Consider the following 14,373-nt stretch of genomic DNA (forward strand, 5'->3'; position numbering starts at 1 on the left):
CTGTTGTGTTAATTTGCTTCTCTAGAGTCTACTTAGGTGTGAGTTTGTGCGTGAATGGTTGTTTGTTCTGTTTGTCTCTGTGTTGCCCTTTGATGGACTGGCGACCTGTCCAGGGTGTACCCTGCCTCTCGCCTGTAGACAGCTGGAGATAGGCACCAGCACCCCTTTCGACCCCACTTGGGATTAAGCGTGTAAGAAGATGAACGGATGCATGTTTCAAATCATGAAAATGAGACTCTAAGATGCAAATATTCATAAAAACTACAATTTTAGAATGATTATTACAGATATCGATATCTGACATCTGTGTTCTTACTGGGAAGAACAGACATTTTGACCTTTGATAATGTAGATCTTAAGCCTCAGTGTTTTAAATTTAATACTATCGGAAAATGTAACCTTATCTTGTTGTCTTAGTTAAAATTTGTTAAATCTAAAAAAATATAAATTTCTCAAAACCATCTTAAAAATGTAAATTAAATTCGAGTAAAGTGAAACTAGGATGGTAAATAATAATAAAAAAAGAACTTAAAATAAAGTCATCATGACTATCTTTTTTAAAGTTCGTGCTGTAGCAATCTGCAACCTACAATTGTAAAAAAAAAAAAAAAAAAAAAAAAAAAAAAAAAAAAAAAACGCTCCGCTTTTTTCTCCTGCACAACTTTCAGTTGCAGCCATCTGGTACGCCGCAGACAGAAACGAGTGAACCCACAGAAAAAAATTTGACGTTCCTTCGAAGCTGTGATTGGTCAACTTGTAATGACGTCGTGACCTAGTCAGGAAGCGGGAACAGAACTTTTATTTCAGTTAACTTCATCACGTTGATTTGTCTTCCGTTGAGAAAAGTAAGGTAAACTTACTATAACCTTATCACGTTCCCTCTCTCATTTCCTTTTTAACCTTGTAGTGACCTTATTTACACTGGGGTGAGCTTAAAAAAAGGAAAAGTTTAAAGGGAAAATTGAGAATGAAGTTTTCTTGAAAAAGAAGCAGGCCCTTACCCATGCTGCTGCTAGCAACTAGTAAACTTAGCCCAACCTGCGCTATCTTGTTCACCTCAGATTAGCTAATCTCTGAGAAATATAAACTATTTTTATTGTTGCAATTTATTGTTTACTTGTAATATATGTAAATATGATTTAACTGCTTTGGCTTTAAAGATGCAGGTTATGTATAGCACATTTCAAAACTTTTTATATCCTTTCCTTTTTCACATTTTAAAATCTTGAATGCAAATTTGTGCATTAAATGGAGGGGATAAAATCATAGTAGTAATTCAAAATAAGTTCATTTTTCGTTACTCAGTACTAAAAAGCACATGAAGCCTGATGTGTGTCTTCCCTAGTATATTTTATCTTCTGAATTATGTTTTGCAGTACTGGAATAAAAAAATATTAGGTTCTACTAGATCTGATCAGTTCTTCCTGCTAGTTTTAAATATACATATATGTGAATGTATGCTTGAATTTCCATAAACCATCCATCAGAGCGAAAACATTTATATCTTCTGCCAATAATGCCATTTTTGATGTACCAGATTCTATGTGACTATTGTTTACACAAAAGAGTAATCGCTTTTGACTTGGTATTGACGACTGGGGGACACTACAGTCGATCACACGAGCATGTATTCATAAATGCAAGTAAATCTCCTTTTTTAATTACAACCAACGGCTTTATTTTTAACTTGCTCTGTTTTCACAGATCCCAAGTCTCAAACATGGCGGGTGAAATATGGCAAAAGATTGGAGAAGGCTTTGTTCAGGAATATTACAACCAGTTTGACAATACTAACAGGATGGCGATTGCTAATCTCTATGTAAGCTTTACAGTCTAATTCTCATTGGTTATAATTACATCTTATGCCATTTTACACCATATAACCTAGTATTTTGAATACCTTATGTCTTTTTTTTAACCCTTCAGTCACCTAATGCTTGTCTAACATGGGAAGGATCGGCGTTTCAAGGGAAAGAAGCGATTGCCAACAAGCTAGCAGTGAGTATTTTTTTATAATAGTGTTGATGTGAATTTTAATCTATAGCCGTACAGTATGTTTCCTTTCTAGTCTGTCAATAGCTTTATTTTCCTTTAGCCATTTGAATCCTCATGTTTGTGCACATACTGAGCTGACCATTTCTAGGTTTGCACTCACCAACATCTCTTCTTATCTTTCTGCATTATCAATAGCAAATGATTCTATATTTTTTAGTATCTGATATTTAAATAGTCTTGTCTTTATTGACAGAGCCTACCTTTCAAGATGATCAAGCACATCATTACAAAGCAAGACTTCCAACCAACTATCGATAGTTGCATCCTCATCATGGTCTTTGGACAGTTAAAGGTAACTCAGCTATAAAAGTTAATCTATGCATAATTGTAAAATGAGTAGGCTGGGTCTGACTCTCTCTTTATTGACATTCTCTTTAGCGCAGCTGCATCTAGTGGATTTATAATGCTACTCCAGCCACTACTGTAGTGCACCTTATAGTGCAGTGCATTTTATATATGAAAATGTTAAGATAGTCAATTCGTTAAAGGTGTGCCTTATAGTGCGGAAAAGACGGTAATTTAATATGACATAATTAAAACTCAGCATCCAGCACACATGCCATTTCTGCCTAATCGTTTTTTATTTTTTTTTATTTTTGGTTTTTGTAAAAAGGATAACTGGAATCATACCAAATTGGTTTGTTCTGTACTTCCAAAATCAGCACATTTTCTTTTGAAGTTGTGAGATGCTCTCTTGTAAGCTATGACTGGATTTGAAGAAAAATTTAAGCCTTTCAGTATCGAATAAATATTTTGATCGAGATGACATATGTGCTTGCTGGTTTGCTGAAGTGCCAAGAGAATAGGAAATTTTAAACAGATGAGCTTTGAGTTGTGATTTGAAATGGAGAAGTGGGTAAGTATTTCTAAGTAGAGGTAGTAGAGAGCTCCAGAGACGGGTGGAACAGCGGCTGCATGCTCTGCCCCCCATGGTGATGAGACGCGCGGACGGACAGACAGGTGTAAAGCAGATGAGGATCTGAGAGCACGGGAGGGGGTGGGAACATGCAGGAGGCCTGACAGATATAGAGGGGCAAGGTGGTGAAGGACCTTGAATGTCAACATGAGAATTTTATATTGAAAACGGAACGGCACAGGTTAGCCAGTGGAGCTGTCCGAGGACCAGGATGCTGCGGTGGATAGAGGAAATTCTTGTTATAAGGCGAGCAGCTGAGTTCTGGACCAGTTGTAGTTATTGAAATGATTTCTGAGGAAGGCAAAGAGGAGAGAGTTACAAGATTCCAGTCGGGACGTGATGAGGCTGTAGCCAAGTATGGCTGCAGTGTCTGGAGTAAGGGAGGGATGTAGATGGCTGATGCTTCTTCAGTGGAAGTAGACAGACTGGGTAAAGTTTTTGATACGGGATTGAAAGGATAGGGTGCTATCGAGGCTGACACCTAGACTATCTAAAAATTATGCTCTAATTAGTAGTTAATGATCGGCCGTTGTTTTACTTTGACAAACCAGATGTTCATGACTTTCTTTTTCCTGTTTGATCCACAAGTTTCCAAAAATGAATTTGAACATTATTTATTAGTAGTTGTTTTTTTCAGGTCTATACTTTTTTTTTAACAAACTTCTTTTCTAGTTTCAGGGTTTATTTTTGTATGTTTGTTTTTTAAATAAACGTTATGGCCACAATTTAGCTCCATTGTATATTCATGTAATTTTTATTGAGGGATGCATCTAAGAAGTACTTGGTAAACCTGAGGGAGCTGCAGGTTCATGAGCTCAGATAGAAGAATCTGTCAGCGGTGTAACTTTTTGACTCCTCGTGAATTTAACTGTTGAAAGTAACCAAGCAGAGTCGTGTTTACAGTCTGCCATAAGCCATGTAAGGGACATTATACGAACATTAAAGGTTTTCTGGTCGTACGAAGAAACCTTTTTCTAGTACATATAAATTTCGTTTCCCATCAGTGAATTAATGCTGCACATCTACCTGAATGGACTGTTCCTAGGATAAAATGTGGTGTCAGCAGCAATCTGTGGATATGGCCTTCTTTAGCAGCAACAGGGAAAGTGGTCAGAACTGTTGTGAAAATAGTCGGACCTTTTGGTAAACCCAGAAGAAAACGTCTTAGAGACTGCAAAAAATGAGACCTGGGTAGGGATTCATCAGAACAAAAATGTAAATGTAAACAAGATATAAATGCATTGTTATTTAAACGTGTTATATTGATGTGTTACGGTGGTATATTCAAAGTCCAAATCTATCCATTTCAGAATCTGCTGTAACCAGCTTGTTTTAATCACAGCTGGATTATTGTGACACCATTCATTGATTTTCTTATCCCACTACCTTATCTGAGCTGGATCCTATTTGCCACACTGTTTTACGCTATATAACAGGCTAACCCTCACCAGATCTACCTTACCCAGTAACTGTGTAATGCAGCATTGGTATAGATTTATAAAGTAGGTTTTATGCTAACTTAAAATCTCCCATTTTAGGTCAACTGTCATCTTACTCCACTCCCTTTAGTGTGGAATCTCGCTTTTCTTTCATCGGTCTTAGAAAAGTTGTCTGAAGTTTTAGTTAGCTTTCATCTTAACTAGCAAGTTCTGTACATATTTTCTTATACCATGAGAAGATGTATACTTTTAAATGTTAAATTTTTAGTTTTTCAACAAAAAATGTAATGGTTTGCTGATATGTTTTGCATTGTGTCTTTTGCTTATTATCTTGACCAGAAAATCTTGATACAAGAGATTAATAATTTTAATATCTTTCTTTGATGGAAATATACAATTTTTCTGTCTTTCACTTGCAATACCTTTTATAATTTATTAATCTGTTCTAGTGATGCAGCTGTCATTTAGAAGACCTTTTCAACTATTCTTGCTTGTATTTAATGAGGTTGAACATTGATTATTTAAATTGAATAATCTTTCTTTGTCTCGGAACAGGCAGACGATGATCCACCAATGGCCTTTCATCAGGTGTTTATGCTGAAATCCCAAAACGGTGGATGGGCTTGCACAAATGATGTGTTTCGTTTGGGGGTGCACAATATACCGGTTTAATGATCTAGATCCCTCATCCATAATAAAAAACTGTTCTAAGTTCACTTTATTCTCTATCTTCGATTGAAACAGAAATCTGTATGTAAAGTTTAATCAGTAAAAATGCTATCATTGTTGTGTGGCTGCTATGAAAGTAACATTCCTGTCAAATTAAATTTAAAGAAAAGGACAATATAAAAGTTGTTTTTTCATTTTCGTATCTAAATTTGTTTTATTTGAAAGTTTCATATGTTATTTATTTTTTTATTGCAAAAAAGAACATGCATGAACAATATAGAACATTATAAATTAAAAACATACAATAAAGGGCTTTACAGAACAGAACTATTATTTTAAAATGTCAAAATCAAATTTATGCTCAAGGGTTATAATTCTTTAAGGGCAGTTATAATTTGCATGGCTTTAGCATTTGAGCAAAAATTTTAAGGATTCTATATAGATATTAATAGAAGATAATAAAATCTGGAAATTAGGTTTTTGTTGTAAATATTTTGAGGTGTGAATATGATTTGCATTTACCATAAATAATAGAAAACTTAATAACATATAAAAATTCTGTTTTGACAAGTTCACATTTTTCCATCCTAAACAAAACATCCTTATCTGTTAAAGTAATGGTAAGATTTTTTTGTTTTTAAATTGACATATCTCTCCAAAATATTTTGGTATAATTACAATCCCAAAAAAGATGAATAAGCTTTTCTTCATTTTTACAAAAAACACACATCGGGTCCAAAAACAAAATTTTTTGTTAAGGAGCAACATAGTCCACTTCCAAATTTTAAATTCTCAAAAGTGTTGGACCAATAAAATATACAAGCTGGTGAAAAAACATCTCGTAATAGAAAATTCCTTAACCTTTTGTTGGTTGTTTTCTTACTAAAAGCACTATCATAATCAATATAAATGGAGTTTGGATCAAAACAGTAAATTTGACGTGTGGGTAAAGATGATAAAAGCTTTAATTAGTTAACCAACTAGGGATTACGTCGAACAACGAACGGCATATTCTTTAGGGGTAACAGGAAACTTGAAAAGTGACATAAAGTCAGAATAAGACAATAAATGATCATTTGGATTCAGTAAATGGCTTACAAGTAGTTTCATAATATGTTACATATTATGAATATGATTGTTACGTCACATGTCCCGTATCTGACCGCCAGGGGCGCTGTGGCGCACCGTATGGCACATTTAAAGCGACATTACAAGGCTGTTCAGTTCTGGTTATAGAAACGAGCTCCAGATAGCAACAAAAGCCTTATTCCTGAAACATGACGCCGACTGTAAAGAAGTCCTCCTCTCAGGTAAACGGGAACTTAAACATATAGCTGCTAACTATATATAAAATATCTGTAAACCGTTTGCTACGTCGTCTTTATTTTTAGCGTGGTGACATTTAATGATTAAAGGCTTCATGAGGAACAGCACTTATTTAAATTCGTTCAAGATGTTAGGTTTTTGTGAGGCGCAAGTGTAAAAAAAAAAGAGATTTTTATTTATATCCGCCTATGTTCACCTTTCGTTTAGTGTGGGTTTATTTATTGTCTGATTAAACTCTTGAGGTTAAAGCTAAATGATAGCTACAGTTCAATGAAAATAAATGTTAAGAAGTGTTTTGTAAGCATTTAAAAGGATATTTGGACAATAACGTCTGTTGGGGAGACTTCAACGTCTTCTTTGTTTTGACTCAGTGCGCATGCGCGTAAGTTTTTTTTTAATTGAAGAACATTGTTTGTAAATTACACAGGAAAGCAATGAAAACTTGAGTGAATCTTTTCAGAACGGTTTCGAAGGAGATTATCGGGGCCATGAAGCTGGTATCAACGCCGAGGACGAACCTCTTCTCCGGGAGAATCCCAGGCGGTTTGTCGTGTTTCCCATCCAGTATCCGGATATCTGGAAGATGTACAAACAGGCACAGGCCTCTTTCTGGACGGTAGAGGAGGTAATTGTTAATTAATTATCTAACATTCAAATTTCATATTTAAACAAATTAAAATTTTAAATAATGTATCTGCACTTTACATTGGTAACAATTACAGAATCATTTACCTTTGATCTCATTAAAACCACCCAAATGATCTTATATATATATATATATATATATATATATATATATATATATATATATATATATATATATATATATATATATATAATATATTACCTGTCAAAATTATTCACACCTCTTGAACAATATGCTTGACTTGAATGTTGAATTGAATCTTGAGTGCTAAATGTTATTTAAAATGGGTTATTTTATTTATAAAAAAAAAGTAAAAGTAAAAGAGTAACATTTATATTTTACAAACCCAAGGTGAGTCCTTCCTGCATTTGTGACAGGTATACTTTGTGCAGTGCACACAACGCTCAGTGCTGTGGTTCCTGTTGCAGAGATTGCACACCTGGCCTGCTTATAATAATAATGAAATATACTAAAAAAAACTGAGTTTAGCACATTTTCCCAAAGTAAGAGTTGTAGTATGAACTAGATGAGGTTATCTATGTGTGCTACAAGTTTTGTGGTTCTACGATGGTCTATAGTGTAATTATTGGCTATTATATGCTTATAATAACAATGAATTAATCTCCAAAAATAAAGTTTAGCCTATCTTCCCAAAATAAGGAAGAAAATAATGTTAGAACTGTAAATATACAGTCATATTTCTATTTTACTATTTTGTTATGTTTTTATTACTTTTTTCAATGCTGCACTTTAAAATATGAAATTGTCTAGAACTGTTCTAAACTAAATTTCTTTTTGTTTACACTCGTGTATACAAAGTCTAATATTTACGGTTTGCTTTGTTAAAACTAAATATTTGAATAGGATTTTATGGATTGGACCAAACTCAAACTAATAAGTCTTAAGTCTGCTTAAAATGAAGGATGTTTTATCCAAACCTCTCTTCAGATAAAATCCTAAAAATAGTTGTTTGCATTTGTACACAACTGCAACTAATCGTTATGTAAAACTGCTTTGGTGCAGTAACTGGTCCACCAAAACAAAACAGGCTTACCAAAATTACAATTACATAAGTTTAGACACAAATGATGGAGAGCATCTATAATTGACCATTTCTGAGTCACGGCACGGACTTCTGATTGAATTCTGACCTGGAACTTAATTATATCATTGTGACACATCAATATGCCTTGATCTAAATGTTCCATTGTAGCACAGTATTTGTTTAGGTTTATTATCTTGCTGTGATCTAACACTTTGTCCCACTCTGAGGTCTCTTGCAACCTTGCATAGGTTTCCTTCCCATTTTAGCCCCGTACATCTTCCCATCTGCTCATACCGGCTTCACTGTTTCATATAGTGGTACCACCTCTGCTACACAGTGGTGTTTTCAGATGCTCCTTCTCTTTGATTTACCTCTAATAAACAATCTATTTATCCATTTTGTCATTTGAGGTGATTGGTATCTCTGGGTTAATTTCCAGTTGTGCCTATCTAGTTTTGAAGGCTGGATTAAACTTTAAACATCCCTAAGATGTTATTCCACACCTTTCTGCTGTGGTTATTGTTCTCCATGATGCTGTTTATAATGTTCTCTTGAGAACCTCTGCAGTTTTCTCAGAACATCTGGATTTATATTCAGATTACTTCAAACACACAAGTCAACTATTTCCCAAAGAGATAACTGCCAAATGCAGGTGGTTGTGTAGTATTTTGTTTTAATTTATCAGAGTTAAGGGCTGAAAACCAACATTTTGGCTCTTTTGATGGAAAAAAAAAGTTTTGAAAACCTTTTCTTGCTCTGCGTTGTTGGTTTGATACATAAAATCCCCATAAAATACATTCAAAATAGTTGATGACCAAATGTGAAAAGATAGGGTTGTGAATAGGGCTGGGTAAAAAAACCGATTTAATCGATTTTAAATCGATTCCTTTACATTTTTGCAAAATCGATGTCTAGGGAATGAGATGGATTCATTTTATAGTGACCCGCGTGACGTTCATATTTAAATAAGCAGGAAAGATGCACTCAAGATTACTTCCAGCCAGACAGCTGCAAATATAGCCAATAGGTTGACTGAAGATATTAACAAATGGGGGCTGACCAGAAAACACCCTGTAGCTGTTACAGACAACACTGCACAAATGGTTTGTGCAGTGGAGATAATGCAGCTCATGCATGTCTACTGTTTCACATCTGTTTGCTCGAGTGAGGCTTCACTTTTTCACTTTTCACAAACAAGTTTTCAGTTTTGAGACAGTTTAGTTCACATCTCATATTTAAACTGTCTGATTTACAAGTTTGCACTTTGTGTTTAATATGACAGGAAAAAATAAAATACATGATCTTGAAACACAGTTGAACCACTTTCATTATTGTAAAAACAGATCGAATCGAAATTAATCGATTTAGAATTGAATGAATCAAAATCGAATCGATTCAGGACTTTGACAAAAATACCCAGCCCTAGTTGTGAATCATGCAATTCAATCAATACCTTCATACAATTTAATGCATGAAAGAAATTATCAAATTTTATTATGTATTTACAAGGACATGGAAGTACCGTATTGTTAATTATTACCCTTAAAGGAACTCAATTTTAGTTTTATAACCATTGCGTAAACATAAGTGCATATAACTCTAGTTGGTTGTCGAGATACCTTTGAGTTCTGATTAGTTATTCAACAAAAGCGTAACTGGTTAGATTGGTTCCATTGTTATGCCACATTGGCAACGGGTCAGAGAACGCAAAGGGGAAAGCTGCCAGATTTCCTTATACAGATAGCCATGTTTAAGTTTAAGTATAAATTTTCCCGTTGCCACAAGTTGTAAGGTTGACGATCAGACTCATTGGGTAGATGGCAAATTATTATTGAATTAAATTGAATTAGAAAAACATAACGAATAAATAATCTAGAACTATAACAGATATATTGCACATTCAAAGGTATGTCACTTTCTGCAGGTCACATGTCCTCAACCTAGGATATAAAGTAAATGCTAAAACAGCATTTCCTAATTACACAACATTTCCACCCTATTAAAGGTACCATTGTGGAGGCACCACCCTTTAAAACCTGCCAAAGCAGTCGGTGCAGGAGGAGTGACTGTGCTGCTAAATGCAGACATGTCAAACCAGCCTCCAGTAATTACCTGTTGGGAGCAATTGATGCGAATGCTGCTTCAATGTTTTTATTTTTTAAACCATAACTGAAAAGTAAATAGTGTGTTGTGTACTTTTAGATAAACAGACATATAGTCTCTATGAGAATATAGCCTTCTGTAAATCTGAATCAGACTTTGTCCTCTTCCAGGTTGACCTCTCCCATGACTTGGTGGACTGGGGCCATTTGAAGCCTGATGAGAAACATTTTATCTCACATGTCTTAGCCTTTTTTGCCGCCAGTGATGGTATTGTCAATGAGAACCTGGTAAGAAATGGGTGTTTTATTCCTGTAATAAATACCTAGTAGTTTAAATTAGCAAATTAGCCTTTCATTAAATCTATAACAGCTAAATTATTCAATAGTGGCAGTTTTTGGAACCCATTTTCTGCTCAGTGAAAACTGATTATTGTGTGTTTTTGTGAATGTAACCAGTGGAAAATTTCCTCATGTGGTTCAACGTTTTTTTTGGGGGGTTTCAACAGGTGCAGAGGTTCAGCCAGGAAGTGCAGCTTCCAGAAGCACGCTCCTTCTACAGCTTCCAGATCCTCATAGAGACGGTTCACTCAGAGATGTACAGCATGCTTATCAACACCTACATAAAGGATCCTAAAGAGAGGTCAGCTACCTATTCCAAGTGTTATTTCTTTGTTTTATTTTGCCCTCTCACATCACTTCTAGGTTTCGGAACACACAGATTGATTGCTCTTATTGAGCAAATACCTGAACATCATCTTGATTTTCAAAATAGTTTATTAAAGACGGCTATATATCCTTAAAAGCCTCTATATACTAAAGTATTCCTGAGAGTATTTATTTGTATATGTGTGTATATCATCAACTGCACACATTAGATCAATTACTGGGCTTGTAGAAGTTTAGTTAGGTAATCAAAGCCTAACGATTGAACATTAAATGCACAAATATAAGCAGCAAATATAACCATTATGCACTCGGTATACTCATCTATAAGAGAAGATAGCTCCTGAAAATATCTGGATTGCTCACAGGCTTGAGCTCCTCTGGGCTTTGCACCACAGCGGAGCAGGCATAATCTAAATTAGGATAACGCAGGGCAGAGAAGAGCTGTACTAAGTGTTAAGTGTGGGTTAGGTTGCAGGTCAGAACTCCATTACAAAGTTTTGGTTGACACAAAAAACATGCACTGTCCTTTACCAAAAGAATGTCATACTCCGTTAAAGATAGTGGCTGCATCCTGCTTTCACAGAAGGAACTGTGGTTCTTAGATTTGACCCAAAATGCCCAAGTGTCTACTTTGGAGGCTGAGGGATTTTAGGTTTTACAGTAAATTAATAACACCAATTTAATTTATAAAATAATTTCTTTAGAGAGAATAATGGAACATTAGGAATCATCAAAAGTAAGAAAAAAAATCTCTAAAATCTGTGGGCTTATCTGAAAAAGATGGTATTCTAATATAAGAGACAGTTTGTAAATGTAATATCCAGTAAGAATAGGTGTATCTTATATATTTTTTTTATTTCTTACAGATTTTTTTTTTTTTTTCAGTTAAACCTCATTATATTGCAGCCATTGCCTTTGTCTCAGTCACTGTTTCACTTTACATCTGTGTTTTAGGGACCACTTGTTCAACGCTATTCAGACCATGCCTTGTGTGCAAAGAAAGGCGGATTGGGCCCTCCAATGGATAAATGACGACCAGTCCACCTTTGGTAGGCCACGAAACTTCCAAAAAGATCACTAATAATTGAATTCATGTAAAACAGCAACCCAGACTAGAGGAACATCTTTCTTTTGGTAGCTTAATAGCTTTCATGTCTTTGTCCACAGGGGAGCGACTGGTGGCTTTTGCAGCTGTAGAGGGGATCTTCTTCTCAGGCTCATTTGCTGCCATCTACTGGCTAAAGAAGAGAGGCCTCATGCCCGGCCTTACCTTCTCCAATGAACTCATCAGCAGGGATGAAGTGAGGAGGATACAGATTCTTTTTGTTTGAACTGTTGAAATCCTTATTTTTTTTTTTATAACCTGGAAAAGTATTGGGATGTAGCAGAGAAAATGTCATAAATAATGGTTTATTCAGAGTATTAAAAGGTACTACCCATTCCTCTAAAAAATAAATCGAGTAATTACTAAATATTTTCTCATTTATTTTTTAAATGTGAAGAAGAAACTCAGCATTTCTGCTTATCCATGTTAGCTTGGGGTCTGAATAGTTTAATTAAAGTACTGGGAACAACATGAGATTTGTTGTATTTAATTTCTATTGTTAGATATTTTGTATACCTGGTTATAATTTCTATAAAAGCATATATCATTGTTAAAGACGTATTGTATTCTCTGTCTTCATATATTTGATTATTTTTTTGTAAAACAATTTAACTTATGTTGTGTCGTGAATAAAGTAGAATTTCTTTTTTCTTTTCCCAGGGTCTGCACTGTAACTTTGCCTGCCTGCTGTACAGCTACCTGGTAAAAAAGCCTTCAGAGGAGAGAGTCAAAGATATTATTGGCAAAGCTGTTTGCATTGAGCAGGTCAGATAATGTTATTTCATATTGTAGGATTTTGTGGCCTTTATGTTTTTCATGCCGCATCGTTTTGGTAAATCATTTCTCTGTGTCCTGTGTTTTAGGAGTTTTTGACGGATGCCTTACCGGTTGATCTTATTGGCATAAACTGCTGTCTCATGAAGCAGTACATCGAGTTTGTTGCCGACCGGCTGCTTATTGATCTCGGATTGGCTAAGGTACTCATTTAAGGAATAATAAAACGCAATTAAGTCAATATATCAATGTGATTTTGTCCTGTAATTAATATAATGGTATAAAAGTAATGGTATTGAAATGGTGAAAAGAAAATATATTCATGAATTTCTTTATTTGAAATGTGTATTTTTGTGGAAAAATAACAAATTTATCATTCTCTCTTATCTTTGTTGTCCTTAAATAGGTTTACAATGTGGAAAATCCTTTTGACTTCATGGAGTCCATTTCTCTAGAGGGAAAAACAAATTTCTTTGAGAAAAAAGTAGCCGAGTACCAAAGATTTGGAGTGATGTCTAGCATGGACTGTGAATTCACTCTGGACGCAGACTTCTGAGGCCACGAGGACGGCATCTTTACAGTCATCGTTTGAAAAAAACAGCAGCTCCCTGGATACATCTAGAAGTTTTCTTTATCTAAACATTAAAAACAGATTTTCTTTGATAGATTTTAAACTGGGTGAATTTTAGCTAAGATTAATACCAAATTATATATTATAAATATTATGCTAAAGTAAAAGGGATTTTCTTGTGGTTGATTGAAGGTTATATCTTTTTTTTATATCTTCTTTAGGTAATGAATTGTTTCAGGTTTAAGCTGATTTGTTGAACCTTAAAATCAAATGGTGCTCTTACTTTTCTTTATGAGGTATTGTTACATTTGATCTTTTTATTTATTTATGGAAAATTTAACGTTGAGTAAAACTTGCCAAACCATTTTTGCACTATTATTTGTCCATACTTATATTCTGTTGACAAAAAAGTGAAGGTTTATTATTATTTAGAATTAACAACCTATATAAGAATAGTGGGATACAAATAAAGTCCTTAATTTTTTTTTCTCTTTGTTTAGGTTTTTTTTTATTTATGCTTTAGCTTTTTCCTTAAACATTTAATGTGAGTCTAACAAAACTAAACCCCACTTTGACATTAAACTTTTTTTTCTATCAAATCTGAATGTAATGCAGTTTGCTGTTCTAGGTCATGGCTTGGTTTTGCTCTAGGCTTTTATATTGTTCAATAAAATAAAAGTTTTTAGAAAAAAATCAACTTTTGCCGACAGATCATTTTTGTGATGGCGTTTAAAGCTACTATCTAGGTAAAAATCTACCATTAAGAGAAACCACACAAGGCCTCTGGTAAGATTTAGGTGTTTTTCTTCTCTTTTTTTATTTTTAATCCAGGAATGAAACTCTTAACTACCAATAAAGGCAATTCTAGGAGCAGAGGTTTGGGGATGCTGACCACAAAGAGAACTATCCTGCTAGACATGATAAATTTCACTTTTCTACATTTTTTAAAACTTGCTCAATGCCAAGGATCTGAGGATTTTGCCAAATACCCAACAGGTAAAGCAGCACTTTTTAAAGAATATTCCAACCATTTAAAGCTTTTGTACTAGTTTTCATTAA

At 34.4% G+C, this 14,373-nt stretch overlaps 2 protein-coding genes across 3 annotated transcripts; both read left to right on the forward strand.

Annotated features, from left to right (window-relative positions):
- Positions 1–739: 739 nt before the first annotated feature.
- On the forward strand, positions 740–5,238 carry LOC119784813 (nuclear transport factor 2-like). 2 transcript variants are annotated; one of them, XM_038287053.1, is made up of 5 exons: positions 740–845; positions 1,705–1,819; positions 1,927–1,998; positions 2,249–2,347; positions 4,966–5,238. In XM_038287053.1, the coding sequence occupies exons 2-5, from the start codon at positions 1,721–1,723 to the stop codon at positions 5,080–5,082; spliced, it is 387 nt and encodes a 128-aa protein (XP_038142981.1). In that variant the 5' UTR covers positions 740–845; positions 1,705–1,720; the 3' UTR covers positions 5,083–5,238. The 2 variants fall into 2 exon arrangements, with proteins under 2 accessions (XP_038142981.1, XP_038142982.1); XM_038287054.1 differs by having other exon boundaries at positions 743–850.
- Positions 5,239–6,250: 1,012 nt separating this feature from the next.
- On the forward strand, positions 6,251–13,678 carry rrm2b (ribonucleotide reductase M2 b). Its single transcript, XM_038287037.1, has 9 exons — positions 6,251–6,389; positions 6,866–7,030; positions 10,370–10,486; positions 10,705–10,838; positions 11,819–11,913; positions 12,032–12,165; positions 12,630–12,734; positions 12,833–12,946; positions 13,150–13,678. The coding sequence occupies exons 1-9, from the start codon at positions 6,357–6,359 to the stop codon at positions 13,297–13,299; spliced, it is 1,047 nt and encodes a 348-aa protein (XP_038142965.1). The 5' UTR covers positions 6,251–6,356; the 3' UTR covers positions 13,300–13,678.
- The last annotated feature ends 695 nt before the right edge of the window (positions 13,679–14,373 follow it).

This window comes from Cyprinodon tularosa, unplaced genomic scaffold (genome assembly GCF_016077235.1).
Source record: "Cyprinodon tularosa strain WSP-4 unplaced genomic scaffold, ASM1607723v1 ctg234, whole genome shotgun sequence".
Classification (NCBI taxonomy): Eukaryota; Metazoa; Chordata; class Actinopteri; order Cyprinodontiformes; family Cyprinodontidae; genus Cyprinodon; species Cyprinodon tularosa.